The sequence below is a fragment of the Plenodomus lingam genome (assembly GCF_022343315.1).
Source record: "Plenodomus lingam strain CAN1 chromosome Unknown contig_18, whole genome shotgun sequence".
Classification (NCBI taxonomy): Eukaryota; Fungi; Ascomycota; class Dothideomycetes; order Pleosporales; family Leptosphaeriaceae; genus Plenodomus; species Plenodomus lingam.
Genome location: NW_027093935.1, coordinates 1,282,170 through 1,308,862, shown reverse-complemented (window position 1 = coordinate 1,308,862; position 26,693 = coordinate 1,282,170). Strand labels below are relative to the sequence as shown.

The following is a 26,693-nucleotide window of genomic DNA, read 5'->3' as shown; positions in this document are numbered from 1 at the left end:
GTTTTGCTTTGTTCATGGCGAGGAGTAAAGGGGGTTTTTGGGGAGGGGCGAGTCTTGGTGGTTTGATTTGGTTGGGTGCATTGTTTGGCGTTGGGGGTGTTGGGGTGGTTAGAGGGTGGAGGAGGGACCTGCTGTGCGGGTTGATGGTGGATTTGTATATGGATTTGAGGGCGGTGGGGCGGTAGTGTTGTGTAGATTAGAATACCAAGTCTTGGGCGTGAAAAGCTTCTTTTCCACTCTTTTCTTGAAAGACAATGGTTCTTCCTTGCTCCTTTTTCCATGTGACTTGTATCGTTTCCCCGAGATATATCTATCAAAAGCATCTCCATAACACCACACACTACCCTTGCGTCCCACTCCCCACACGTCCAGTCCATTTACTTGCCCGCCTTCTCTCTCTCTCCGCCTAGTACATCCACTTGGTCGAATAATCCTTGGGACTGACCACCAACCCCTTGCCCTTGCGCGCGCCCCTATACACCACCTCCAAAATATCCACCAACTCGGCCTTATCCCCCACTGCAAAATTAATCTTATTATTATTCCCCGTCCCAAAGTCCACCTGCATGTGTTTATTGCGCCAAAAGAACATGACGGTACAAGGATCGTAGATTTCATACATGCAGTTGAAATCAGGGACTTGCTGTTATTTTTGCCCACGCGGGTGCGTGTGTGGGTTAGTGGTTGTTGATGGATGGGGGGGTGGGATTGGAAGGAAGGCAGGAAGGAAAAGGGAGGAGGGAGATACCTTGTTGTCGACGAGATATATGGTGGCGAAGTTGCGGACCAGGTCGGCGATGCGGAAGAGCTGCTCGTCCATGGCCATACAGCTTGGTTCGGCGTCGGAGCCGAAGCGGAGGACTACGAGGCGGGTTTCTTCGCTGAGCTAGGGTGGGGGAGAGAGATGGGGTGTTAGTTGCTGGGTGGGAGGGAGAAAGGGGGTGACATACGATGGCTTGGTCGACGTGCCATGCTGAGGGGAGGTGTTGGAGCATTGCTGAGCCCATTTTTGCGGTTGTGTTGTCGGGTTGTTTGGTCAGTGGGCCAGAGGGAAGCGATGGGTTTTGTTTTGAAAGATGTGGGCGAGGCAGAGGTTGAAGGAGTTGGGAGGGGGGAAGAGAGGCGAGGGAGGGGTGGTGGATGGCAAGGGAAGGCATGACCCAAGTGCAAGCATGTGGCTTGCTTGCCTTTATGTCTCAAGGTGGGTTGATGTTCATAGTCTCCATTTTGAGATTGATCATTCTGCACGCTTAGCAGGTCTTCATTGGTATTATGATGATTATGAGAGAAAAGTAATCATGCGTAGACTACCAATAAAAAAGTGTAATGCGAAAGGGAAAAAGAATGTTGACATCTCACGCGCCCCCATACATCATTACCCAATCCTTCTCGTAGGCGCATAATACTCGATTTCATTACCCATGGCGTCGCGATAGACAGGTTCCTGTCTCGTCGCCGTCGCCTTGGCAGGCGTGTACTTGTTGGCTGGCATCTTTCGCAACCATCGATCGAACCGTTCGCCCGGGGAGTTCTTAACACTTGCTAGGCTTTGATATGCAATCCTCTTTCTCTCTTCCAATTCTTTCAATTGCCCAGTGAATTCCCTCTCAAAAATATCTCGTTCACTCGCTGTCATGGTAGCTATATCGGGACGCCGTCGTCCAGTGACTGGGTCACGACCGACAGCTAATCGGGCATCGGCCAGAAGATCTGACGCGCCACGCGGCGAGACTGCACGTAGGTTCTTGACAGGGTGAGATGGAGTCGTCGAGGCGGTTGTTTGTGTTGATCGGCCTTGTGGCATGGGCTCAAAATCGAAGCGCTGGGTGTCCATGTATGGATTCGACTTTCTGCCAATCTTGCCGAATATCGATGGCATGTTGTGCGGTTTTGTGAACTGGTTATTCCAGTGAAGTCGCGATTGAGAGCGTTTTTGAGGGTGTAGGTAGTTTTATGTGACCGTGGATCTTTCATGTGTCTGTGCAGTCAGGATGTTGATTGCAAAGTGAACCCATGAAATGGCCTCTTTCTCCTAACAGTTCAAACGATTGCCTTTCTCAATGATGGCCACTCCATTTCCTCAGAGTGTCAGCGTAGCAGAGATCGAATAATGGTTGATTCATTGTGCGGCATGGGCTTGACTTTGTAAATCTTCATTGGAGCCTAGACGCCACCGGGGTTTAGCGCAAGGCCACCCAAGACGGAATATTGAAAAGACAGTTTCCTGTTCTCTCCTCCCGTTGCTCCTATCCTGGCGAGGTGATGTGAGCAGTGCCCAATTCGCATGAGTGGATGGTAGACTCGCCGCACATTTCATTCACGTCGTCCTATTAGCACTAGGCGTTTAATCTATCGTGTCAGTAGCAAACGGCAAATCTAAATGCGATTCCGATGAGACGGTGGTGATACAAGCCGTGACAGATGTTAGCATCTCGGTACCGTGTGTGTGTGTATGTGACTGACGACGTTGGTGTTGAAGTGGAGCAGAGGTGGCGGAGAGTCTGTACATGGTTTAGCGCTTCTCCACACCCGTTGGGTCGTTGGCGTGTTGGCGGTGCAGGATGATGCGCTCCAAGGCTATGCGGCCAACTTCCGGACCAAACAATCACACCCACCACCTGGACGGCCTTCACGTGCCATCTATTCCAGAGCCTGTGTTTGCTCTCAGGGCGTGCATTGCGACCGCCATGCCAGGATCTCGCTGGAACTTTGGTATCCATAACCACTTGAACCGGGCACATCGCCCCTGAACATCTTCGGATACTACACAAGCCGGCCCTCGATGGAGGCCTCCACCACACTCGCAAACGTGACGTCGTACCTCCCGTCGCCGGCCGATCTGTTCATGGCGATTCCTCGTCTGTTCTCCAAGGCCAGCTCGCTGGGAGACTTGCTGCGCTCTGGTGGGAGCGCCATTGCGGAGCCTACCTTGGCCAATGCCACCAACAGCACGCTCACCATGACTGCAAGCAGATTTGTCCAGGAATCGGTCACTGCAGCCGTGTCCAACGCCTCCGGGCCCAGCGAGGAGATTAGCATGTTCCAGGCGATTAAGAATGTTGCCAGCTTCTTTAGCTACATCACCTCCAAGTGGGCCATCGCGACCTTTGCCATAGTAAAGATTCCCTCCCCTCGCACATGCACCTCCCTCCTCTGCCTAGTATAGTAACACTTGTACAGGCCGTGCTTTTGAACCGCACCCACTTCTACGCCTCGAGCCGTGTAGCCCTCCATTTCGACCGCTTGCATCTCCGCCTCTCGTTGTACATAGTCCCTCTGCTCCTCTTCCTGTACCAGATACAGAGCATTCTCCAGGCCATACGATGCCAAACCTCTCCTGGCTGGTCCGAAATGCAGTATGGCGGCCCTGGTAGACAATTGGATACTGACTTTGGTGGAGAGGGTGGGTACATGTGGCGAGCGTCCTCGTCCCTGCTCTTCTGGCAGACCACTGAGGAGTCATGCAGAGCTGTCAACATGTTGCCTCTGAACAGCGAGTCGACGCGTCCAGCTGGATCGCTAAGTCTCCTGTGGCCTCTGTTCCTGTCGCTGGGCTTCGGACAGTTTGTGGAGACACTGACATGCGCGCTTCAGGGTCGACATCCCACGCAGGAGGTGGGCATGACCATCTTTGAGCATTCACTTGCTTTTGCCGAAGCCGAAGCTGTAGTCACGAAGCCTCTGACGGTGGATACAACACGGTTCCTCAAACCCAAGAACATTTTCGCACCTGATGGTACCTCCTTGGTGATAACAAGGACTGGACTGTCGAGGATAGCCAACGCACCACCAGAGGTTCTCGTCATTGCTCTCATCTCTAGCATCAGCCACCTGACCAGTAACGTACTCGCCATCGCGGGCGTACGTTCGAGATATAGGCTGATCACGACCGCCATATGGGGCCTTGCATACATGTCAACATTTGCGTGGAGTTTTGCTCGTCTGGCGTCCGCCATCACGGATCCTGACCAATACATTGGCATCCTGAGATTTCCTACAGTGTGCATCGTAGGCTTCATTCCTCATCTTCTCATCCTCGCTGGTATTCTCCTCTGTGGTTGCATTTATCTTTTAGCCCTTGTCATTACAGTTCTTTCGCCACCTCCTGGCCAGCCAGCTTCGCTCACCCTAAAAGAAAGATTCGCTGCCGCTTATGGTAACCTGCATGCCAACATACATCTCTCCGCCATCACACCTTTGACGATCAACTGGAACGAAGACTTTTACACGGCAATCTTGAAAGTAGGCTTCACTGTGTTGACAGCCGCAAGTGAAGCGGTCTTTCTTAATGAAGGCACCAAGGTGAATGTACACTCGATGACTTGGCTCGAGAAGGAAAGGCTGCAGGCCATCCTTGCTCGAAGGAGACGCTTCCGGGAGAACATCGTCGACCTCCCTTTGGAATTAACAAACGAAACCTTAGCGCAAGGTGTAGAAATTACGGACAATTTCAATGGTGATGCCAGAAACGCGGCGTCGACTTCTGGCTATGCGAGAGAGCGCAAGACACGCGGGGTCCTCCCTACATCGGATCCTGCACGTCGAAACGACCCCACTGGACTTGGACAGCGTAGGAGTCGGTTCTTCCTGGTCTATCACTTTTGGAGGAGTATTGTGAAGCTTATAGCTCTGGCGCATGCACGAATCATAATATGGTCCCTGCGGAGAGTCCGGGTTAACTATCGACCACGCTGGTTGCGACGCATTGCGGGTGGACGAGGATTTGGGAACCCCAATGCCACAGAGCTTTACACACTAAATGAACAGCAGACGCGCGCAACAGCATCCTGGCTTACATTAGACAATCGAGACAAGGTCCGCCAGGATGACAACTTCAACATCGAGGAATTCGCTGAAGAAAGACTTCGCAAGAGCGGGTTGTACACTGAATCTGACAACGAGGAATCCTCAAATCGCCTAGACGAATATCTCTACTCCTGGTGGCGCAACGGCGGCCGCTGGAACGACATAGACACTACCGCCGACTACATACCCCCACAAGACGACGACACCACCAGCGTCCTCTCATTCGCCTCCACCTCGGCCTCCAACTCTGAGTGGTCCGATCTCGACGACGACGACGACAATGACGATGGCCAACGCACCCCTACCCGCCACACCTACCAACGCCGTCGCTCCAGCACCCCTCTCCCCAACGACACCCTCGACTTCACCCGGCTCTCCCAACTCCTCGACCCAAAAACAAAAGACGACCGCGAAGAAGCAAAACTGCTCGCCCGCCACCTCACAAGCAACACCATCATGACACGCTCACGCTACCGCGCCGCCCTCGAAAAAGAAGAATCCCGCATCCTCACCTCCTCACGCTACAAAATAGACCCGGCCGCCGTGGCCATGACCGCGGAGGAGGAAGAACAGCTGCTCGAAGACCTCATACTCAGTAAACGCAGCGTTCCGGCTGCCAATTCACCGCAGGCTGCAGCCGAGGGAACGAACAGCTGGGATCATGGCGCAGAGGGCATGGGTGCAGAGGGCCCGCAGTGCGTCGTTTGTCAGATGGCGCCGCGTACAGTCTTGGTGTGGCCCTGTGGCTGTTTGAGTCTGTGCGATGAGTGCAGGGTTGGGCTCGCGAGTAAGAATTATACGGCCTGTGTTTGTTGTCGGACGGGGGTGGTGGCGTATTCTAGACTCTATGTGCCGTGAGATTGTGGTTGTTGGTAGGGGAGGAGGAGTTTGCCTTTTTGCTTTGGCTAGATGAGGGGCTTTGGGAGTGCAAGGGGAATCGCATGGATGGAGGGTTCTATAAATGTACATGCATGGCTCACTTTTCTTCACGTGTGGATTCTTTTTCTCTTTTTGTACACTGTTCACAGGGAGGATATTTGTTTGAATGAGACCATGGAGGTTTTCATTAGGCCACCGTGGTCATTTCTTCTTCGGGTCATTGTGCATGAATAAACAGCTTCAGCATCTAGTGTCCATGTCCATCATCGTCACCCCCACCCCTCTCTTCCGGATCCAGCTTGATAAGGGTATCGATACGCATAATGGCCACACATGCCTCGACCGCAGACTTCAATTGCTTCACCTTGCTCATACTAGGCTCCAACACACCAGCCTTGAGGCAATCGTGCACCTTGCCGTTTGACAAGTCGAGACCGTAGTTTTTGTAATTTTTCGACTTTGCGAGCTGCTTTGCGTCTTGTGAGGAAGGGTCCGAGGGATTGACGGTACGTTGTGAGAGGGCGTGGCGGGAGCGGAGGTTCGCGACGAGTTCGGTTGCGTCTTTTGCGGCGTTGATGGCGAGGGTTTTGGGAATGGAGAGGAGGGATTGGGCGAAGGCGGCGATGGCGAGTTGCTCGCGGGAGCCCTGGAATGATAATTAGTTGTGCTTTTGAGATGGCAGAGCGTGGGATGTAACGTACGACTGATGTTGCCCACTCTTCCAGGTAGATGTGCAGAGCAGTCTCGACAGCGCCACCACCGGGTACGATGCGGCCGCTCTCAAGCGTTCGCTTCACGGCGGACAGGGAGTCGTGGACTGATCGCTCCATCTCATCCAGGGCGTAGTCGTTGGCTCCACGCAGAATGATAGATGCAGAAGAGAATGCCTTGGTACCCTTGACCAAGATACACTCGTCGTCTGAAATACGCTCCTGGGTAACCTCCTCAGCGTGGCCCAGATTGGCCGCCTCGAACTTCTCGTCTCCGTTCAAATCGGATAGAGTGCTGACCATGGTCGCACCCGTGGCCTTTGCTATCCTCCTCAGGTCCTCCTTCTTGCATCTCCGTACCGCCATGGCGCCCTTTTCAATGAATTGTTTGAGGCACATGTCGTCGATGCCCTTGGTGGTGAAAATAACGTTGGCGCCTGCCTTTAGGATCATCTCGATACGGTCGGTGACGATGCCAGCTTCACGCTCCCGGATCTTTTCCAGCTGCTCTGGGTCGTCGATTGTGATGTGTACGCCCAGCTTCATGCGCTCCTTCTGAAGGTTGATATCCAAGACGGCGATTTTCGCGTCTGTAATGCGTGTCTTCATGGCTTGGGAGGCGACTGTGCAGTTCAGAGCATATCCCTTGACCAATATTGATTGGGTCGCGCTTTGCCCGTGTGCCTTGAGAATGTTTACCGCCTTGACAGGGTACTTGACTTCGCCCTTGTTGTTGGTCATCTTGACAGCGGACATGCCGTCGACGACCATGTTGGCGAAGAAGTCCGAATCCGAGCCAATGATCTTGCTGGACATGGATGTCTTTGCAATGTTGACTAGCGACTCGCGACCGAGGGCATCGACCTTTGTGCTGATGTTCTCGTTCATGTATTTGACCGCCTCCCTCAGTGCTAGCCTGTACCCAGTGATGATGGTAGTGGGGTGAATCTTGTTCTTCATGAGCTCGTTCGCCCTCCGCAAAAGCTCGGCTGCTATTATGACGACAGAGGTTGTGCCATCACCGACCTCCTTATCCTGTTGTTGCGCCAAATCGACGAGAATCTTGCCTGCGGGGTGCTCAATGTCGAGCAGGCTGAGAATGGTAGCGCCATCGTTGGTCACGGTGACATCGCCAATGTCGTCGACCATCATCTTGTCGAGGCCAGACGGGCCAAACGACGACTTGACAATGTTGGAGATGGCCTGCGTGGCCAGGACATTCTCGTCGCGGATGTCTTGCCCACTGATTTTCTGGCCTCCGAGAACTGGAGACTTGGTTAGCTGGCAATCAGAGAGAACTTTCCACCTCCGCCCCAACTACCCGTAGCATAGCTTACACAGAGTTCCTCCGCTACGTGACTGCTCGAAGATTCCTGCCATGTTGTCGATTCGCAGATTTGCAGCTGTTTTCTCGCTTTTTGTTGTCGCTGCCCTCCTCACGCGCTTCCTAGAAAATCTCCAGCACGTCGGCGAAAGGTAGCGCCGTGTGAGGTCGCGCTAACTTAAGGTTGACGTCGGACTCCCTGCGCCCTCGACCCCTCCCTCTGGACCTCTTGGCCGGCCGAACACGACACTTTACGAGGTTTGGTGACTTGTTTACTGCCGTCGTAGTAAGAGCTGACTCCGAGCTTTGCCCCATACCGCGCCTTTTTCTTTCTTTCTTTCTCTTCTCCTTCTGTTCATTCCAATTGCTGTGCCTTGGGATACCCTCGTCTGACTCTTCGCTTGTAGGTAAGCGATACATCCATCCCCCCTGTTGTAAATGCCTACCACCCCGCTTGCCCCGCCATTGGCTTGGCTTGGGCATTCATTTGATATTACCATATTTGTACTGCAGATGCAGTAGGACGCAATTCGCATTGGGAAACTAGCGCTTTTTCTCGTATCCTACAATACTAACATTCGTCCCTTGTAGCACCCTTCACGTACTCACGAAGGGAAAAAAAAGAACTTGAACACCCACACCATGGCCGAACCCTCCGCTGCGGAAGAGAAGATGAAGGATCTGTCCGTATCCGAGCCTAAGAAGAAGAAGGAGCCCAAGGAGAAGAAGCCTCCAAAGGTCCAGCAGCAGCCAAAGAAGAAGGTCAGATACATCACGGGAGGGACACGTTAGACGGGGGAGAAAAGATATTGACAAGGATGCAGATTGAAGGCGCTGCGCTGATCGGTATCGATGTCGCCAAAGAGGCAGACCTTGGAGAATGGTACCAGCAGGTCATCACAAAGGGACAGATGATTTCGTACTACGACGTAAGTTCCACCTGCATCGTAATGCTACCGAGACTTTGCTAACATGATCCATAGGTCGCTGGATGGTGAGTCTCTTCGCTTACATCAAGTCCACAATGCTCATTCGCCCCAGCTATATCCTCGAACCTTCGTCCTACGCCATCTGGGAATCGATCAAGGCCTGGTTCGACGCGAAGATCAAGACCCGCAAAACCCGCAATGCATACTTCCCCATCTTCATTAGCGCAGACAATTTGGAACGAGAGAAGGAGCACGTAGAAGGTTTTGCTGCTGAAGTCGCATGGGTCACAAAGGGCGGGAAGTCTGACCTGGAGAAGCCTGTGGCTGTGCGTCCTACTTCTGAGACGGCCATGTACCCTTACTTTGCCCGCAAGATCCAGTCGCATCGTGACTTGCCCCTGAAGCTGAACCAATGGAACAACGTCGTCCGTTGGGAATTCAAGCGTACGCCCTTACAAACTACTTCGATGACATGTCGCTGATCAACGCAGATCCCATGCCTTTCATCCGCTCTCGCGAGTTCCTCTGGCAGGAGGGCCACACCGCACATCTTACCGAGGAGGAAGCAAGTGCCGAAGTCTTGCAAATTCTAGACTGGTATTCTGATGTCTACCAAAATCTACTCGCCGTCCCTGTAGTCAAGGGCACGAAGACGGTAAATGAAAAATTCCCTGGAGCAGACTACACAACGACCATTGAAGGCTTTATCCCCGCAACTGGCCGAGGTATTCAGGCAGCCACATCTCATTGTCTTGGTCAGCACTTCTCCAAGATGTTCAACATCACTGTTGAAGACCCCACCGCAAAGGAGAACGGCAAGTCCGAACACGTTCACGTGTGGCAGACCTCATGGGGTTTAACTACTCGTTCGATTGGTGTCATGATCCTGACTCATGGTGACAACCGAGGTTTGGTCATTCCTCCAAGAGTGGCTGAGATTCAGGTTGTCCTGATTCCCGTTGGAGTCACAGCAAAGTACGTGGATGTTTTTTAGTTATGATGCAAAGCTAACATACATTCAGGATGTCTGCAGAAGACAAGGAAGCACTCTACAGCAAGGTCAAGAACATTGCCGATGACTTACACGAGGTCGGTGTTCGTGTTGAGACTGACTACCGTGAGGGCTACTCCCCCGGTTGGAAGTTCAATGACTGGGAACTCAAGGGTATCCCTCTTCGAATCGAGTTTGGACCCAAGGATGCCGAGAAAGGCGTTGTGACAACCTCTCGCCGTGACATCGACGACAAGGACGCTGCGCGCGGTACTACTAGCGTCGACAACATCAAGACAGAGATCCCCAAGTTACTCGAGCAGATCCAGTCGGACATGTTTGAGCGTGCTGATAAGAAATACCGCGAGCATCGTGTACAGCTTACCAACTGGGATGACTTTGTTCCTACGCTCAACAACAAGAGCGTTGTTCTTGTGCCCCACTGCGAGGGTGACAAGTGTGAGGATGAGGTCAAGGCGAAGAGTGCAAGGACCGCACTTGGTGATGGAGTCGCTGAAGACAAGCAAGCCCCTGCCATGGGCGCAAAGAGTCTGTGCATTCCTTTTGAACAGCCCGAGGGTATCGAGCCTGGCAAGACAAAGTGCATCAACCCCGACTGTACCACTCCCGCCAAGCAATGGATTCTATTCGGAAGGAGCTACTAGAGTCCTTTTGGAACGGCTGAAGACGTGTTTCCTATCTACTCGCATCTGGCGGCTTGGAGTTTGAGGGGCTGGTTGGCGCAGCATGGGGAAGCGTTGCTGTTGTGCTGGTTCAATCTGCTTCTGGCGTGTTTGCTACAACCCTCGGGTACAATGTGAAGAATGAAAATCTATCTCCCTCAGTCACTCTGATGATTTTCATGACTGAAATGTGCTTTGGTGACGAGACCCTCGCACTCTCATGCACAATGTTTGTTGACTAAAGTCAGATATCGACAGGGAAGAGCAATGCGTACACGTGGAATGTGCAAGAGAAGAGTTGACCGTGGTTTCCGGTGTACAAACGCCATCTACCTAATGAAATGTAATACTCATTTCACTCCACCCCCCCACACATCTCTATAATCCCGACCAACCTCGACCAACCTCCCCATCTATCCCTGCCTTATCCCCCCCAACCCACCACTTCCCACCCCAATCACGACGCCCTTGCCTGGAGTGTTTTGCAACGGGGGCGGCGTGGGAGTTTGAGCGGAGGGGATATGTGGTGCAGGATGTGGGTGAGCATTGGGGGGTTTGGGTGGGTTGGAGAGGTTGAGGCGGAGAGTTCCGGGGGAAGGGGTGAAGGGGTGAAGGGGTAAAGGGGATAGGTTGGAGAGATGAACCGACAGATACACATGCCAAAGGAAAAAACAGGCAAGAAACGAGCAACACAATTTTATTCCTCACAAGACATCAACTTCAGGCCGCAAGACATAAACAACCAAGTAGACAGGCCAACTGTACCTGCTCTACTTGACCAGTCTAGCACCCTCATCGTCACTCTCGCTATCCGTCTCATACTCGCTCTCCTCTTCTTCATCCGTCTCTTCTTCGTCTTCATCCTCCTCCTCTGTCTCCGTCTCCTCCTCACTCCCACTCTCCTCTGCAAGCCAATCATCCAGCGTCTTCTCCTTTTGCTTTTCCTTGCTCATGCCCGCACCCATCCCCACATCCCCACCCAATCCATTCAGACTACCTGGACTCATCCTGCTGTCCGGCGTCATCCTACTACCACTACCTCCAGCCGCAACATCCAATCTATCCGCCGCCGTCATGGACCGCGCAGCTTCGTATGTGGATGTCGACGTCGAAACAACTTCATCGCGGAGGGCGGGGTCGGGCTCCTGGCCTTCCTTGACCCAGCGGGGCAGATCCTCGTAGCCACGAAGTCCTCCGACGCCACCTTCATCGCCAATGACGAGGCTGGCACTGCCGACGACGTAGCCTTTGCGCGTTTCGCTGGGGCTGGGAATGTGCGGTACAGGCTTTGGCGCGAGAAGGAGAAGTGAAGCAAGCTGGGTTGATGTGGGCGTGGAGAGTAGTGCTTTGTAGACACGTGCGCGATCGCGAAGATCGTAGGAGGTGTCATAGCGCACCAGGAGAAGTACGTAATTGTACAACGCCTCGATGATGTGTGGCTTTTCTTGTTCTTTGACGTCTTCGATCCGTGGTGGTGCTTCGAGGTGCTCGTCTCTGAAGCCACCACCTTCTTCATGGTAGTCATCCAGTAGCGATGGGCTCGGTTTGGGTGCTTCTTGTTTCGGTGGCTCTGGAGGCGGATTGGCGGTCAGATGGTGTACATAGACCTTGGCTGCAAGAAGGACTATTTGCAGTTTGGCCGGCTCAGCCTCGTCTGCAAAGCCCTTGACCAGAATACGCAGGACGTCTGCAGCAATGTTGTTCTCCGGATCGATGCCTGCAAACTCTCCAACCAGCCAGATGATACTCGCCCGTGCTTGCGGACTGGTAGCTGCGTCCAGATGCTTGGCTAATCGGACTACGGTCGTGCGGTGGGCGTTTGGGTCTCGTTGAATCAAGTGACGAATCACCTCCAGAGATTCTGCTACCAAGTGCGCATCCGCCGAGCCAATATGCTTCAGCAAAAGCTTCAAACATCTCGCCGCTGTCTGTGGGCTCGTCGCGGGGCTCTGGGAGCATCGTCCAATCGCCCTGACAGACTCCTTTACCAGGGCAGAGTCCAGACTTCCAGAGTGCGAGAAGTGGCTGAGCTCGGCCAAGATCAAGCTTTGAAGTCTTGGCTGTGCATAGGGAAAGATCAAGGTGAGGAGTTCGAGTTTCAAGCGCCATATGTGCGGTGCGTCTGTAGAACGTACTAGGAAGTGCGTATAGTACTTGACAAAAGGCTCCGGATGTGTCAAGCAGACCTGAACCACATTATACAGTGCAATGTGCTGTATATCACCAGCGGACCGTAGTAGCGAAATCAGAGGTCCGATGGCCTGGTACAGGTATTCCGGTGTCCCAAGGTAGAGGTACGTCCTTGCTACCGCGATCACCACAGCAGCGTTTCGAGACTGGAGTAGTGACTGACATCCTTTCAACAGCAGCTCAAGGTCTGGGTCCAATATGACAACCTCCTCCATGTCTTGCTCCTGTTCCTGCTCCTTCTCCTCTTCTGATTCGCTCTCTGATTCATAAAAACCCCTTGTCGACTTTGTCGGTTTCGACGTTGTATCGTTGTTCCTTGCAGCTTTCCTGACTTTCTTAGTTCGTCGTGGAAAGCACTTCCGTGCATATACCAGCATGAGTTTCAGAGTTGCCAGCTGACCCCACTCGTCCATAACCACCAGCTTCCGTACCAAAGAGCGGTAATGGGGATGTATCAAATCGAGCCGGTCAGGGCACAACTCCAGGAATGAGGCGACGGCTGCTCCCGTGACAAAATATTGCTTGTCGCCCAGCAAGATGGACAGGTACTCGAGCAATTGGGGTTCGGTGTTCGGATCCAGTCGGTAGCATTTCGGTATGGCCAACGCTGCTGCTTTCCTCACTAGAGGTGACATGTCTCCCGCTCCCCTCTTGATGCCCAGGCTTACGATTTGGCTAATGACTGGCACTCTGATACTCGACATGACACGCAAAGCTAGCGCGCGAAGCTGAGGATTGGAGTCTGTGAGAGACTTTTGAATGGTGTTTATGGAGAGGAGGGCAGTATCTGGTTCATGCTCGGCATGCTGGATGAGGTAGATGTAGACGAGCTTCTTGACCTGGAGCGAAGGGGAGGCGACATTTTTGATTACGTGAGAGAAGAAGGGCAATGTTTGCGAGGGCGGTTGTCGGTAGGACATCTACATGGTCTGCAGTCAGTTACTATATACGTCTCTACGCCATTGCGTGTTCCCCCCTTGTCAGGTCCATGGTGAGGAGGGCAGGGTAGTACGTACGGTGACGACTCTGCGCAAGCCCTCGAGTATCTCACGCTCCGACCTACTGTCCAAGAGCTTCTTGAGCTGGCCCGAGGGCAGCTCTTTGGCGGTGCTCCGGCGGGCACTGCTGGCATCGCGAGCAGCTTCGAGGGTGAGATCGCGGGCTGTGTTGAAGGACCAGTGAGCGAAGTTCGAAGGATGCATGGTAGTCACCACTCATGTTTGTATTCTTCCCCAGTGCTGTGAATGAAGGAGAAGACGACGAGGACGACGACGACAGTGACAGTGACGGCGACGGCGATGATTGAGTACAAGAGGGGGGGAAAGAGGTATAAAAGACAAGAAGAGAAGAGAAGAGAAGAGAAGAAGGACAAGAAGAAGAGAAGAAGAGAAGAAGAACAGCAAAAGCAAAAGCTGCAGGAGAATAGATGCGCAAAGCACGAACAAGGAAAGCGCCCTACCTGTCTCGAGTAGACTCGAAATGCGACTGATCGACTCCATGGCGGCGCCCGGGCAGCAGCAGCAGCGACAACAACAATGATAACAACACAACACTACCACTACCACCACCACCACCACCACCACCCACAACAACAGCACTGCACCCCTTCACCCTTCACACCTTGCAGCACACCTGGACACTACACAGCGCCTCGGACCGCAGCAGACAGAAATCTGACGCGAGCAGACGAAGCTTTTCGGCTCTAACCGAGGTAGGTGTTGCGGCGACGGCGGCGGCGGCGGCGGCGGCGGCGGACGGCTGATTCTGTTTCTGGCTCTGGCGGGTCTGAGGAGTCTTGTCAGGTATCTGTGCCTGGTGTCCAGACGTGCATGGGGCTGGGGCGGGCAGTTTGGCGGACGACGACGTAGACAGTAACAGTGTAGTACATCACGGCCAAGTGGTGGGGGGTGGAGGGGATGGAGGGAGGGGGAGAGAGGGGGGGTGGGGGGGGGGATCGGTTCGCTTGCCGATAGGACTAAGTATGGACAGGAGAGAATGAAGTAAGTAGTTAGTACCTCTCCTACTCCCTCCCTCTCCCCTCACCCAGTCCTCCCCCCCCCCCAATTATCTCACTTCTCACTTCTGACATCTCACACTGCGTTGCCTTCTGCTCCACCTACACTCCAGTGCAGTACCGAACACGTGGCCCAACACTACACACACATGGCTGCTAGACTTCCATGGCCATGTCGCTCTCGCCGACAGTGCTGCATCCACTAACCCTACCCGGCCTGCTCGACCATATTCTCACAACGCAGACAGAAGACAACGCTCGCACCCTGTTGGTCGTGTGCTCCAGTCGCGAGGCCTTCCTCGCAGACCTGCGAGAAGCATTACAACAGCACGACGAGCAGGAAGAGCACCGCAAGAGCACACTACACGATCTGCTGACGCCTACGCTGTTTAACCTCTTGGCCACACAGCATATTCAACTGGCGTTTTGCCCCTCTGTGCAGTCCTTGCTGGCCTATCTGACAGCTCATGGCCGACGCAGCACAGAAGCCAGGCAAGCAGCACCAGGAACAGAAAGGTTGGTCCTAGTAAACCCACTCGCTTTACATGCACCAACAACCTCTTTCTCCGCGCAAGGCCTGTCGCGCACTTTTGCAGCTGCTACAGAAGCCGCACTGCATGCAGGGGCCACGCTCTACATTGTCGAGTGTCAAGGCAAACAGCGGCGTGCAGACGATGGCGAGGACGACGAGGACGGGGAGGCAGAAAGGGTGGGCGTAGACGAGCCGGATGATGGTACAGAGGCCGAGCCAGGGGATCCTTGGGACCAGCAGGTATCCATTTTGAATCTCTCGGCTCGTCGGTATCGCTCTGGGAGTAGCGATAGGGCATGGGCAGGTCGGACGGTGACGGCTAGAAGGGTGGCGGCGAGATGGTGTCACTTCCGTAATGTTGATGTTGAGTGAGAAAGGGGAAAGGTACAGGGTGATGATCAGCAAAAAAAAAAGTGAGAAGGTCAGAATGGAAGATTGTAATCATGAACAGGGATCCTGCCACGTAGAGGGGACATGCAAAATACTTCAATGATCAAGCTACGATAGTCCATATGGATTTGCATCTCAACCCGTCATTTCCAACCTCGTCCATTGTCGTCAATCAGCCGTTACTTCATTATTCTTTTTTTGCAGGCGCTGCCCTCGCCCAGGTATCCTCCTCCCCACTTCACATTTCCTCGTTCCTTCCGATCTGTATCCAATCGTCCGCCTGTTCCCAATCAACCGTCTACCAGAGCTGGTGCGAGCAAGACCAGACTCATTTCCAGTCCTTCTTGATATCAAACGACCACTTGAACTGCAGGTGGACGTGGTTGTCATCGTCGACAAACTTGGAGATGGCGGTGTAGTGGCCACGTGCGAGCATACCGGAGGGGGCCGTCTCGGGTTCGACTGCCCAGTGAGTTAGCAGGTGTGGGAGAGATATGAAAGCGGGTGGACGTACACTTCTTCTCGTAGAATGGCTTCTCCTCGGTGTTGGGGCCGTAGGAGCCCTGGGAAGGGGGAAATGTTAGCCAATGCTGTCAATCGACTTGACAGGGATACCGTATGACTACCTACCATCATCTCCTGGAGCTTGTCGCTGACTCCCATGCGTGTGACCTTTTGCAGGTACTTCAGGCCCGCTAGAATCTCGTGTTGGACCTTGAACTGGGCCTTCATGCGGAATGTAGCGCCTTCCTTGATGGTAAAGGGCTTGTCGTTGAGCGCCTCCAGAGCACCCGGTGACCGCAGGTCGATGATGATGTCGTCGCGGCCTTCGACTTCCAGGCCGAGGGAGAGGATGATGCACTTGCGGGGGTCGTTGGGGTCGGAGATGTCCTTGCCTTGGCCGAGACCGAGCGAGGCCTTCCACTTCTGGAGCGATTCATCTTCCTGGTCTGTCGGAGCGGGTTGGTTAGTGGTTTGTGGTCACATCTCCAAAATAAAAACCGACGAAGCGGCCCTGCAGAGGCAAGCGTGTCACGAACCTAGTTTCTGGTACTCGTCAATCGTCTTCTTCTCGCCAACCTTGAAGCCCTCGGTCTGCTCGGCCTGGAGGTCGTCGTGGTCGGCCGTGTTGGTGGACATGTTTTCAGTCGATGGCGTAGGTGGTTCAAGAGACGGGCGGGTGTAGTGACGACTTGTAGGAAGGGGGATGGATGGCTGCTAGTGGAGACGCTGGAGACACCAAAGACGGGAGATACGGGCGTTGGAAGCTGGGGGGGGGGGGGGGTGGAGGAGAGAGGTGGAGAGTCGAGGGGCACATGAAAGTAATGTGGATTCACTCTTCGAGGCCCTCGACGTTGGCGGGGTCCATTCACCGCATCAGCTAGTGTAGAGCTGCTGATTCGCCACGTTCCTGGCGGGGCCGTGCCGCTCAGTGGATCCATCCATCTTTTGGCTTGTTAGCCAGTATTGGAGCCATTTTTGACTTTTGACCCAGAACCAGAACCTTTTTTTTTTCTTCTCTTCCCTCTGTTGTCTTCAAGTCCAAGCATAGCCGTAACCCTATTGTGGTGCTGTACATACAGTCGTCAGTAGTGTGTGGATAGGCCATGCTGCGGTGTGGGCGGCGAGCATATATAGGGACATACTATGTATCACCTACCTACCTACCTTCCTACCTACCTCTACCCACTGACAAGCATGAAGAACGAGCCTCGTTAGGGCCCCCTGTGTCACTTGAAAAGAGTACGAGAAGAGCCGACTAACCAATGCCACGGCCGTGCAACCTTGCAACCACCGACTCCTTTACCCCACGAGTTCCTGCAAAACAAGTCGAAACCCTGGACGAGCACCATGAATCCATGATGAATCCATGAACATCGAATACGTAGCAGGCTATGTTTGTGCCTGGTCTTGGCCATTCATGATCGCATGGTAACCCTCCAACAGCCCAACTCAACCAAAGTTTGCTGTCAACAGAAAAAAGCTTCTGGACTACCTTGTTTGAGCGCTGAAACGCGTTGTAACTTTCATGCAACTAAAGGCCTTTTGCAGCATTACCATTGCGGTCAATGGATCATGGCTGTAGCTTTTGTGTGACGTGTCTCTTTTGCCTGGCCTACCGTGGTAGGTAGTCACCTGGCACCCCAACCCGACATGAAGCGGCTCTACCGCTTTTTGAGAAGGCTGTTACCCATCACACCAAACTGGATACTGACTGCAAAAGACGGCTGAATGTACGAATCATATGTAGTCGTGAGTGCAACGTATATGCCCATGCCATACAGCTACCTACAGTACAATCAACGCCTCTGCTTTCCCACCTGGTCACATCACCTTTGGGGACGCGCTGGGAGAGAGAGACGACAACGCCGAAGTGTCAGCTATCATACCTATAGAGAATAAAGTAGTATCTCTCGGACGCAAAGGTTTTGTTGCTTTGTTTGTCTGGCCACCGGGCACTGGTCGCGGGTCTCGGACTCTCTCTCTCTCTCTCTCTCTCTTTCTCTCACTCTCACTCTCTATGGTGAGGTGAGGTAAGGCTAGCGCAATTAGTGCACAGGGATAGCGACACCTTTTGCGATCCCCAGACAAGCATCCTTCAGACATCGTCTCTCTCTGTCGCATTCGGTCGGTTGACTTTCATCTCGTCGCGCACACCTTTCACCCCCCCTGCGAAACTGCGCTTTCACCCTCGTCGCGTCACCTGACCTGCACACTCCCTCCTTCGTCGTGCTGTAGAATATTCGTGGCTAGTCATCATCGCGCGCGTACCGCGTCCCCCGTGCTATTGGACCTTCGCTCCCGCTCGCCATCGTCATCGCGCCGTGCGCCTCATCAACACCTTGCCTTTATTGTAATCATCATTGCTACCTCGCGAAAATGGTCTCCAAACGCGCTTTGCCAGAGCGGAGGAACCCCCTCCTCGAGCCCACCGACTCCACAGCCAGTACGTACCCGGAGCGCGGCGCATTGCGTCGCAGTTCATCGCGACCTCGTCATTAACAGATGCCGACAGTGGAGATTTTGGTGGAGAGGCGCCGACTAGGCCAGACAAACCTCGCGGTGAAGCCTGGCATTGCGGGTGTCACGAGCGCGACCAAAGCAGAGAACCTGGGCACCTTTGACTACGCGCACCTCCGGGTCCCGCTGCCCAAGGACCTCTCTGGATCGGGCATCTTCACCTTGAACCGCACCTCCGTCTACCCAGAGTCTTACTTCCTCATGGTACGCCGATAGAGGTCCGCTTTCGCGACGCGCACACCACTAACAAACACCTACAGCGTCGTAGCGCCGATGGCTATGTCAGCGCGACGGGCATGTTCAAGGCAGCATTTCCTTGGGCCTCACTACGCGAAGAAGAGGCAGAGCGTCTATACCAAAAGACATTTCCCTCTGCAGGCCCGGACGAGGTGGCAGGCAGCGTGTGGATCGCGCCCGAAGAAGGTGAGTGAGAGTGCCGAGACTGTTGTGCGCTTCAAGGGGAGACTGGAACACTAACAAGTCTTGCTTGATAGCACTGGCGCTCTCAGAGGAGTACTCCATGCGCCACTGGATTGAGGCTTTGCTAGACCCCGCGCCAATCGAGAAGGGCAACAAGGACAAACACAACCCGGCCATCCAAGGGCCGCCCAAATTCGACGTCAAGAACGCTAAGCCAGTCACCCTACCTCCATACCTACCCAGTCCAGCCGTTCGCTCCACTCGCGCGCGATCAACGCGCTCTGCCTCTCCCAGCAAGATGGCCACCCCCAGTCGCAAAATCGCTACACCGCGCAAACCACGGACAACCAGGAATGCCGCCAAGGCCGACAAACCTGACGACTCCTTCGAATCCGCTACGCCAGGCAGCGCGCTACAAACCCACATCGCCAACGGCGCAACCCCCTCCGACTCGGCCGCATCCTCCATCAACGGCGACGCAAAGGAGCCCGCAGCCAAGCCAGCCCAAGTCCAAGAAGGCACCTTCCGCGTCGAAGTCCAAGAAACCACCGAAACAAACGGCAACGTCGAGACGACGACGACCAATGTCAAACTCGACGTCCCCCACTCCCACCCGGAGCTCCCGGAGCCCGAAGACCCGATGAAGATGATTGAGGAGGCCAAGCGCATGGTCGCAGAGGCACAGGCACTCGAGGCCGGCTCGTCGGCCGCGGGCGCGTCGAGCGTGAAGCTGGCCAAGCGCAGAATCGAAGACGTTGTTGATGCGGCGGAATTGGCGGAGGAGCGATCGAGCAAGGCGGCAAAGGTTGCGTATACTACGGAGCAGAAGTTGACAAAGGAGAAGGTGACGAGGAGGGCGTTGGTGGGTCTTGGTGTCATGGCTGCTATTGGGTACGTTTTTTTTTTTAGTATTGTTATTGTTGTCCGCGCGGAGACGCTTTCTGGATTCCTGGCTTGCTTCTCTTCTTCTCCTTCTCGAACAACGATCATTGTGGAATCAAATGCTAACAACAACACAGTACCGCATTCGGCTACCTCGCATAATCCCTTGCCTTGCCTCCATCCATCCATCCAACCCCCCACCACCCCCTCTTTTTAAATCCCAACCCTCCTTTTTCTCTCCCCTTGCTCTCTTTTCCACTCTTCACGCACGATCCGGATTCCTCGCGCCACGTCGGGTGTTTTTTTTGGGGGTATTTTGGTATCTTTTCTTGTTTTCTGGGGGGTGGGCTGGGGTGGCGTGGGGTGGGTAGGGCAGGGTAGGGTAGGGTAGGGGTAGTTGAATGTGCATTGTGTCCGCTTTTTGAATCGTCTTGGTGTTTATGTATGTTGCGGGTGTGGATGTCGTGGCTGCCTACTCCCCATGTCGTTGTGGGGGTCTGCGTCGCTGCGCGTGTCGCATGTAGATCCCCCAGATATTCGGATAGTTTTGAGGAATTTTTCCGTTTTGTTGCTTTTGTGGGGTTTGTGTGCGTGGTCTGTTGTTTCGTGGTCTGCTGAGTGTGTGTGTGTGTGTGTGTGTGTAATGATGATGATGTTTCGCCGCCTGACCGAGGAGATGGGTAGGATCTGGGAGGTTGGGGATGGGGATTGTCGGGACTTATGTGTGGATGGGGTGGGTTGCTTTGAATGGGCTCGTGTGATGTGATGGTTTGTTCACGTGGGTTTATGCATGGATATATGGGTGGGTTAGGGAGGTAAGAAGTATGTATGTCGTGTTCGTTGTCTTTGTTGCGCCATGTTAGAGAGTGTGAGATTTTGGTCGATGTGTATGTCTTTTTTTAAAAAAAAAGAACAAAAAAAGTTTACGGGGTTGGAAGTGGATGTGGTGATGTGATTGTATGGTTACTTGAGTTTTTGTCTGGCTTTTGTTTTTTAGAGGAGAGGGTGAGCGGGTTAGCAATCCTGGATTGTAACATACATCCTATGTACACCCTCAATGCACATCCACCACCACCCTACACCCCCTCCCCCCTCCCAACAAGCTCTCCCACCCTCCTCACCGCCTCCTCAAACTCCTCCACCGCCAAAATCGGCACCCCAGCCCCCTCCAACACCTTCCCCCCAACCTCCTCATTCGTCCCCTTCAACCGCACCACCACCGGCTTCCGCACCCCGACCTCGCGATACGCCAACACGATGCCCTCGGCAATCATATCACAGCGCGTGAGGCCGCCAAAGATGTTGACGAAGAGGACGGCGACACGGGGGTCGCGCAGCAGGAGCTCAAAGGAGGTTTTGATGGTGTGTGCGGTGGCTTTGCCGCCTGTGTCGAGGAAGTTGGCGCAGGTGGTGGTTGGGGCGAGGCGGGTGTGTAGGATGTCGATTGTGTTCATTGCGAGGCCGGCGCCGTTGACTAGGGTGCCGATGAGGTTTCTGGGGGAGGGGGAGGCGGGGGGGGATTCAAGGCGGATGTAGACGATGCCGTGGTGTTCGGCATCGAGGTCGGTGGGGGAGAGGCTGGATTTTGGGCGGAGGGAGTGGAGGTCTGGGTGGCGGTTGTTGGACTTGAAGGCTGCGTCGTCGAAGAAGAGGTGGGGGTTGTAGACTAGGATTTCATCTGTGTCGACGGAGAGAGCGAGACAGACGTGTGCGTCGACGGCTTCCTTTTCCTTGTAGAGTTTCCAGAGGTTGGTGATGAGTGTTGCGGTTTGGGCTCTGGCTTTGGGGGGCGCGGCATCGAGTTGGGCGTGTGCGAGGGCGGCTTCGATGACGGCTTGCGTGGGTCCTTGGCGGTAGTCGAAGGGGAATCGTTTAACGCGTTGGTGGAGATGGGAGGGGTTGGCGGTTAGGGCAGCGATGATGGAGGGAGAGCGGGCAGAACGGGCTGGAGAGATGCCAATGTAGTGGCTGGAGGGTGAGCCTTCGGGCTCTTGGATTACGTCGATGTTGTAGGATTTGAGGAGGGTGGAGTTTTGGTCGAGTGTGAGGTGGAGTGAACGTTTTTGTTGAAGAATTAGAGGAGTCTTCCGCGATGGACGGGTGGGCCGAGTTGTATGGTAAGACCGGCGTTGCTGTGACGAGTTCGATGACTGTATCTGCTCTTGGTCAGTGAGAGAAGATGGGATCTTTCAGGCAAGACAACTTGCAGGATTGCTACGACCGGCCTTGGCCATGATTTCCTTCATAACACCTCCAAACTTCGCAGGGTGGTCTACCATAGTCACGCCAGCGCTTTCCAAAGCCTTGTACTTGGACTCTGCCGTCCCTTCTCCTAGGCCAGCCCATGCGCCTGCATGTCCCATGACCCTCCCTGGAGCTGCTTGGAACCCTCCAATGACTGCTGCAATCGGCTTTGGATTTCGAACTCTTTTATCATAATCTTTGATCCACTCAGCTGCCTCCTCCTCCGTTGTGCCCCCTAGTTCGCCAATGAGAACGATAGCTTGCGTGTCGTCATCCGTCTCAAAGACCTTTAGTGCGTCTATAAAATTTGTGCCTGCCATCACATCACCGCCCACAGCGATACATAGGCTCTGTCCAACCCCGGCTCTTGTTAGAGATCCCACTGTCTCGTACGACAGTGTGCCAGACTTTGCCACAATACCAACGTGGCCGGGAGAGAATGTAGGCAGTGGTTGGAAGCCGATTCGACACCTTCCAATAGCTGAGATGATTCCTGGTGCATTGGCACCAACAAGCCGTGATTTGGATTGCGATTGAAGCATGGAGTGTATCTGAATCTCATCAGTCCATAACCCCTCACCATACTACTTACATGTGTGACAACTCACTCTCATAATATCGTGCAAAGGTATGTGCTCAGCAACGGCAACAATGAGCGGGACTTCTGCCTCAATCGCTTCCTCAATGGCAGCAGCAGCTTGATGCGCGGCCACATAGATGCCTGTAGCATCGGGCTTCAATTGCTCCATGGCAGCCCTCACCGAAGGCAGGACAGGCTTACCCAAATGTTCGCCAGAGCCATTGGGCTTGACACCACCAACAACATTGGTACCCCACTCCATGGACTCTTTTGCATTTGCAGTTGCCAGCTTCCCCGTGAAACCTTGGAAGATGACTCTTGTATCAGCCCCGATCTTGAGGTTTTGTAGGGTGTCGTCGTAGCCATTGTATCTCAAAGAACTGGAGAAAGATGCTGATTTTGTCCGTAGATGTATTGATCTTGAGTAGAGGAGATTACGACTGGCACAGCGAGCGCGTTGAGATAGCATGGTGGTCGAGGAGAAAATTCAAATGGCTGTCATGTACAAAGTGAGACAGGAAAGCGTTCTATTCCATGGAACAGTCTAAAGTGTAAAAAATGCTCTATCGTGCATGAGGAGATGTCTTCTGTCTACATGGGTCGCGTGAAATGTGAAAAAGGGACTGTACTTTCAATGATGTAGAGTACTTATTTCACAGCTTAGGTAGTTAACCGAGTCGCATTGCGGCTACATGTCCATGTCCAAATAACCGAACCTGGCTCCTCAGGCGATGCTCGGCGGAATATCCACCGTGTGCGAATGGCTGATATAGGTACATACTATGTAAGCTTCGTGCATATCAGCTATAATCTCTTGGTATGCAAATTGTCATCTTACGTTTTGGTATCAGGAAGGGGGTACAGTGATGTAGGATTGGGTAGTGGTCACTGATCTAGCTGCTGGCCAATGGTGGTGGTACTCGAGGGCATGTTGAATCTTGAATACCATATATCACTGTCTCTGCCGGAACGCGTCACACTCGCTGTGTACTATAGTATATTGACTCTTACAAGGTCCGCTATTCCAATAGTATCCAAGTTGTTAATCTGGGTGGGAGCACGGATGAGAAAGACAATCCTCACGAGACATGGCTTGCAAAACCAAAACCTCAGGCAGTAACGGCAAGAATATGTTGTAGAAGGCGATACTGCAGATTCTGCTCGAGCATCCCCTGTGCCCAGCTAAAGAAATCAATCCTATTCTTTTCTTTCTATTTTTCGTCTTTTCTCTCTATTTTTCGAGCATCAACTACACCATCGAACGTGTGTGTGTACCTGTCGATCTTCCCAAAACGATCCAAAAAAGCCGCCCACCGCAGATCCCCCTCCCATCCAAGCAACCAACAGCAGGCACCAGACCGCGCAAACAAACACTCTGACCCAATCTCTATTTCATCCTCTACAACAGTGCCCACCAGCATGCGCAATACCCAATATCCGCCGCGGCACAGCCCTTTGCTAAGAATATCTCAACGACGCATTGGCCAGAGTCTGGAACGGAGCTTCTAGACCCGGGCAAAATACTCGGTGGGTGCGAGAAGTGGAGCGTTTGGGTACAAACAGAGTATCGATTCGACGGATGCGAGGCTCGCATCGGCTGGTGCGTCGGGGCTTCTGTGACGCGCGCCCTTCCCCACACGTCTGCGTCTGCAAGGGGGAGAGGGGGAAAAAGGTGGGGATGGGCGTACAAATGGGTGGTTGTTCTGGGCTGTCCAGGATAGCAATCTGTTGTTCTGGTATATATCCTCGAGGGCATCCATGGAGACAGGATCCGGTTGGAAACAGCGCAATTGATTCAATCGCACATGACCCATCATCGTTGACCCGACTGCGGCTCCGCTTCACAATTGCTTTCACCCAAGTGTTGAAGAGTCACGTCTGTAGTTGACTCTCTGCACCCACACCTACCGGCCTACCTTGTCTTCTTCACCTACCCCGCAAAACACCAAACATCGAACATACACGCAACACACTGCACAACACTACATTACCCGCGAGCACAACATCTTCACACAACAATGGCCCCCATGCACAACCCCCCAAGCGAAGATGGTACATTCTCCTCCCACTCCCTACCGGTACCACACCAAACACCTCCGACTAACAACAGCGACCAGACATCGCCTCCACACTCACCCACCTCAAGCTCTCCCCCAAAGACCCGCAGAAACCACTGCACAAGCCAAAGTCCAAACCCGTAGCCGACTCTTGGGACGAAGAAGACCTCTCAGGCTCAGACACCGAGACGGAAGAGAATGCAGGCCCAGCCCAGCCCTTGTCCTCCACCTCGACAAACACCACAACCACAACCGCTACCACCACCAGCACTACCGCCACCGCCCCGTCTACCGACTCCCCCACCTCCCCCATCTCCATCCTCTCCAGCATAAACAGCCCCCCGAACCCGCCGCCGCCGACGCCCGCCAGTCCCACCCCATTCGACGGCTTCCCGGACAACTCGCCGTATCGATCCGGTGCGGCGTTTGGATCGGGGCCAGGCGGTGCGGTCGGGCGTAGTGCGAGTGAGAAGAGGCCGGAGAAGACGACGGCGGTTGCGGGAAGGTTGATTGCGGGGGCGTTGGGGGTTAGGGCGCCGAGGCGGACGGACGAGGAGAGGGAGTTTGATAGGGTGGTTAGGGAGAAGGAGAGGAGGAGGAGGGTTGAGGAGAAGGAGAGGGAGAGTAGGGAGGCGGAGGAGAGGGAGAGGCGGAAGAAGGCGGTTTGGGAGGATTAGCTGGCGCTGATTTCTTTTGGGGATGGCGCGGGTGTTGTGTTTTGTGTTTGTGTGTATGCATATATAGCTTGGGTGGGCTTTTATAAAATTCGTACGTTCATCAACCTGTTGGTCATGTTGACGCTTGACATACGCATCTCTGGAAATCTCTTCGTCCAGCGCATAACGAGCACACGTGCGCCAGGGTTCTTAGAAAAAAGTGTTCGTATGAAATTTCGATTATCCACAAGCAGCAAATTCGCCACAGTGTGCACACGTGCAGGGCTGCATTGCTCATAGCGAGCCCAAAGAATCGGTAAGACGCCAAAGCCCGTGATAATCCTGTCGTAAAATGAAACCCCCAACGCCAACCTCTTTTCAGCCATCGCCGCTGCTAATCAAAAGATTCCCTTCCCTCACGGTATCGCAGCACCAAAAGTCTGCGGGTATCGAACATGGACTGTTTACTCTGCTGGTGCCGATGCAGCGCAAGGTGAGCGGCTCGAGACTAGCAACCACCGCCAATCTGCTCCTGGTGCACTTCAAGGGTGTCGCCATCTTGCATGTCGAGCTGATTCAAGTTAGCGCTATGCTTGGTCATTCCGTGCGTTCCCTTTTCCTACCGTGTCGGGGTTATCTTGCGCCGTGACCCGTTGACCGTCAAAGAGGAAGCGCACACTTGAAATGTTCTTGCCCTGGCGGTCGCAGAAGGCGTTCATGAGCTTGCCAAGAGCAGTGGTGCGCTTGATCTTGAAGAAGACCTCGTTGTTGTTGTCTGTGACCTTGATATTGAGGTGTTCGCTAGGGCCTTGCTCCTCGGGCTTTTGCGCCACGTTGGGTGAGCCGTTGTCAGACATTTTGCGGTGTTGGAGTGGTCGGGCTTGGGGCTATGGACTGTTTCAAGTGATGGGTATGCGGTGAAGCTGCTCACAAAAGAGTCAGTGGAGAGTCGGCCGGCGAAAAGGAAGAGTAGATAGAGGAGCTCGAAGTGGGGGGGATTGCGCTGCTCTTTATATAAAAGGCTGGTGGACATACATTTGAAGCCAGAATCGGACAGGCCACGGTTAGCCGGTGATAGAGGTCAGTTGTGAGATCGCACAGACGCGTCGGTCTTTGTGAGAGGAGGGGTGGCAACGCGTGGATGTGGGAGGGAAGGAGCAAAAGCGCAATTGTAAGGTGCGAAGCACTGAAGATTAGTGGGGCTTCAACCCATTCGCCATTGGCTAGTCCTTGCCAACCAAAGCTCACCCTCACCATCATTCATCTTTGCTCAGAGTAGTTGCTAGTTCCACCTTGATTGCTGCTTTTTCTCCCGTATTCAGAGTCTGCAGTAGACGGGTCTGCTTCATCTTATCCTTTCTTAAACATTTGGATCCATCAAAACT

The 26,693-nt window shown here is 53.7% G+C and overlaps 13 protein-coding genes across 13 annotated transcripts; 5 read left to right on the top strand and 8 right to left on the bottom strand.

Annotated features, from left to right (window-relative positions):
• Window positions 1–406: 406 nt before the first annotated feature.
• Window positions 407–1,007, bottom strand: TXNL4A_2 (Thioredoxin-like 4A; the record flags this gene model as incomplete). The annotated part of the gene is made up of 3 exons (XM_003837418.1): window positions 407–643; window positions 749–886; window positions 951–1,007. 3 exons carry the CDS (start codon window positions 1,005–1,007, stop codon window positions 407–409), a joined length of 432 nt encoding a protein of 143 aa, XP_003837466.1.
• A 368-nt stretch (window positions 1,008–1,375) lies between these two features.
• IAQ61_003898 (uncharacterized protein) lies at window positions 1,376–1,879 on the bottom strand (the record flags this gene model as incomplete). The annotated part of the gene is made up of 1 exon (XM_003837417.2): window positions 1,376–1,879. The coding sequence occupies one exon, from the start codon at window positions 1,877–1,879 to the stop codon at window positions 1,376–1,378; it is 504 nt and encodes a 167-aa protein (XP_003837465.2).
• Window positions 1,880–2,772: 893 nt separating this feature from the next.
• Window positions 2,773–5,664, top strand: IAQ61_003897 (uncharacterized protein; the record flags this gene model as incomplete). Its single annotated transcript, XM_003837416.2, has 2 exons — window positions 2,773–3,115; window positions 3,181–5,664. Exons 1-2 carry the CDS (start codon window positions 2,783–2,785, stop codon window positions 5,662–5,664), a joined length of 2,817 nt encoding a protein of 938 aa, XP_003837464.1. The 5' UTR covers window positions 2,773–2,782.
• Window positions 5,665–5,932: 268 nt separating this feature from the next.
• Window positions 5,933–7,775, bottom strand: CCT1 (T-complex protein 1 subunit alpha; the record flags this gene model as incomplete). Its single annotated transcript, XM_003837415.1, has 3 exons — window positions 5,933–6,331; window positions 6,387–7,660; window positions 7,733–7,775. The coding sequence occupies 3 exons, from the start codon at window positions 7,773–7,775 to the stop codon at window positions 5,933–5,935; spliced, it is 1,716 nt and encodes a 571-aa protein (XP_003837463.1).
• Window positions 7,776–8,361: 586 nt separating this feature from the next.
• IAQ61_003895 (uncharacterized protein) lies at window positions 8,362–10,304 on the top strand (the record flags this gene model as incomplete). The annotated part of the gene is made up of 6 exons (XM_003837414.1): window positions 8,362–8,481; window positions 8,544–8,648; window positions 8,703–8,713; window positions 8,761–9,092; window positions 9,140–9,623; window positions 9,671–10,304. 6 exons carry the CDS (start codon window positions 8,362–8,364, stop codon window positions 10,302–10,304), a joined length of 1,686 nt encoding a protein of 561 aa, XP_003837462.1.
• Window positions 10,305–11,092: 788 nt separating this feature from the next.
• Window positions 11,093–13,714, bottom strand: IAQ61_003894 (uncharacterized protein; the record flags this gene model as incomplete). Its single annotated transcript, XM_003837413.2, has 2 exons — window positions 11,093–13,432; window positions 13,529–13,714. 2 exons carry the CDS (start codon window positions 13,712–13,714, stop codon window positions 11,093–11,095), a joined length of 2,526 nt encoding a protein of 841 aa, XP_003837461.2.
• Window positions 13,715–14,692: 978 nt separating this feature from the next.
• On the top strand, window positions 14,693–15,430 carry IAQ61_003893 (uncharacterized protein; the record flags this gene model as incomplete). The annotated part of the gene is made up of 1 exon (XM_003837412.2): window positions 14,693–15,430. The coding sequence occupies one exon, from the start codon at window positions 14,693–14,695 to the stop codon at window positions 15,428–15,430; it is 738 nt and encodes a 245-aa protein (XP_003837460.2).
• A 95-nt stretch (window positions 15,431–15,525) lies between these two features.
• On the bottom strand, window positions 15,526–16,748 carry IAQ61_003892 (uncharacterized protein). The gene is made up of 4 exons (XM_003837411.2): window positions 16,489–16,748; window positions 16,079–16,398; window positions 15,963–16,011; window positions 15,526–15,910 (listed from the first exon to the last, which is right to left on the bottom strand). The coding sequence occupies exons 1-4, from the start codon at window positions 16,586–16,588 to the stop codon at window positions 15,777–15,779; spliced, it is 603 nt and encodes a 200-aa protein (XP_003837459.1). The 5' UTR covers window positions 16,589–16,748; the 3' UTR covers window positions 15,526–15,776.
• A 1,580-nt stretch (window positions 16,749–18,328) lies between these two features.
• On the top strand, window positions 18,329–19,933 carry IAQ61_003891 (uncharacterized protein; the record flags this gene model as incomplete). The annotated part of the gene is made up of 5 exons (XM_003837409.1): window positions 18,329–18,395; window positions 18,465–18,673; window positions 18,730–18,892; window positions 18,964–19,780; window positions 19,909–19,933. The coding sequence occupies 5 exons, from the start codon at window positions 18,329–18,331 to the stop codon at window positions 19,931–19,933; spliced, it is 1,281 nt and encodes a 426-aa protein (XP_003837457.1).
• Window positions 19,934–20,847: 914 nt separating this feature from the next.
• IAQ61_003890 (uncharacterized protein) lies at window positions 20,848–23,064 on the bottom strand (the record flags this gene model as incomplete). The annotated part of the gene is made up of 3 exons (XM_066096138.1): window positions 20,848–21,927; window positions 21,979–22,566; window positions 22,624–23,064. 3 exons carry the CDS (start codon window positions 23,062–23,064, stop codon window positions 20,848–20,850), a joined length of 2,109 nt encoding a protein of 702 aa, XP_065954014.1.
• Window positions 23,065–23,727: 663 nt separating this feature from the next.
• On the bottom strand, window positions 23,728–24,351 carry IAQ61_003889 (uncharacterized protein; the record flags this gene model as incomplete). Its single annotated transcript, XM_066096137.1, has 1 exon — window positions 23,728–24,351. The coding sequence occupies one exon, from the start codon at window positions 24,349–24,351 to the stop codon at window positions 23,995–23,997; it is 357 nt and encodes a 118-aa protein (XP_065954013.1). The 3' UTR covers window positions 23,728–23,994.
• A 262-nt stretch (window positions 24,352–24,613) lies between these two features.
• IAQ61_003888 (uncharacterized protein) lies at window positions 24,614–25,329 on the top strand (the record flags this gene model as incomplete). The annotated part of the gene is made up of 2 exons (XM_003837406.1): window positions 24,614–24,647; window positions 24,713–25,329. The coding sequence occupies 2 exons, from the start codon at window positions 24,614–24,616 to the stop codon at window positions 25,327–25,329; spliced, it is 651 nt and encodes a 216-aa protein (XP_003837454.1).
• Window positions 25,330–25,816: 487 nt separating this feature from the next.
• IAQ61_003887 (uncharacterized protein) lies at window positions 25,817–26,583 on the bottom strand (the record flags this gene model as incomplete). Its single annotated transcript, XM_003837405.2, has 3 exons — window positions 26,344–26,583; window positions 25,932–26,231; window positions 25,817–25,879 (listed from the first exon to the last, which is right to left on the bottom strand). Exons 2-3 carry the CDS (start codon window positions 26,163–26,165, stop codon window positions 25,817–25,819), a joined length of 297 nt encoding a protein of 98 aa, XP_003837453.1. The 5' UTR covers window positions 26,166–26,231; window positions 26,344–26,583.
• Window positions 26,584–26,693: the final 110 nt, after the last annotated feature.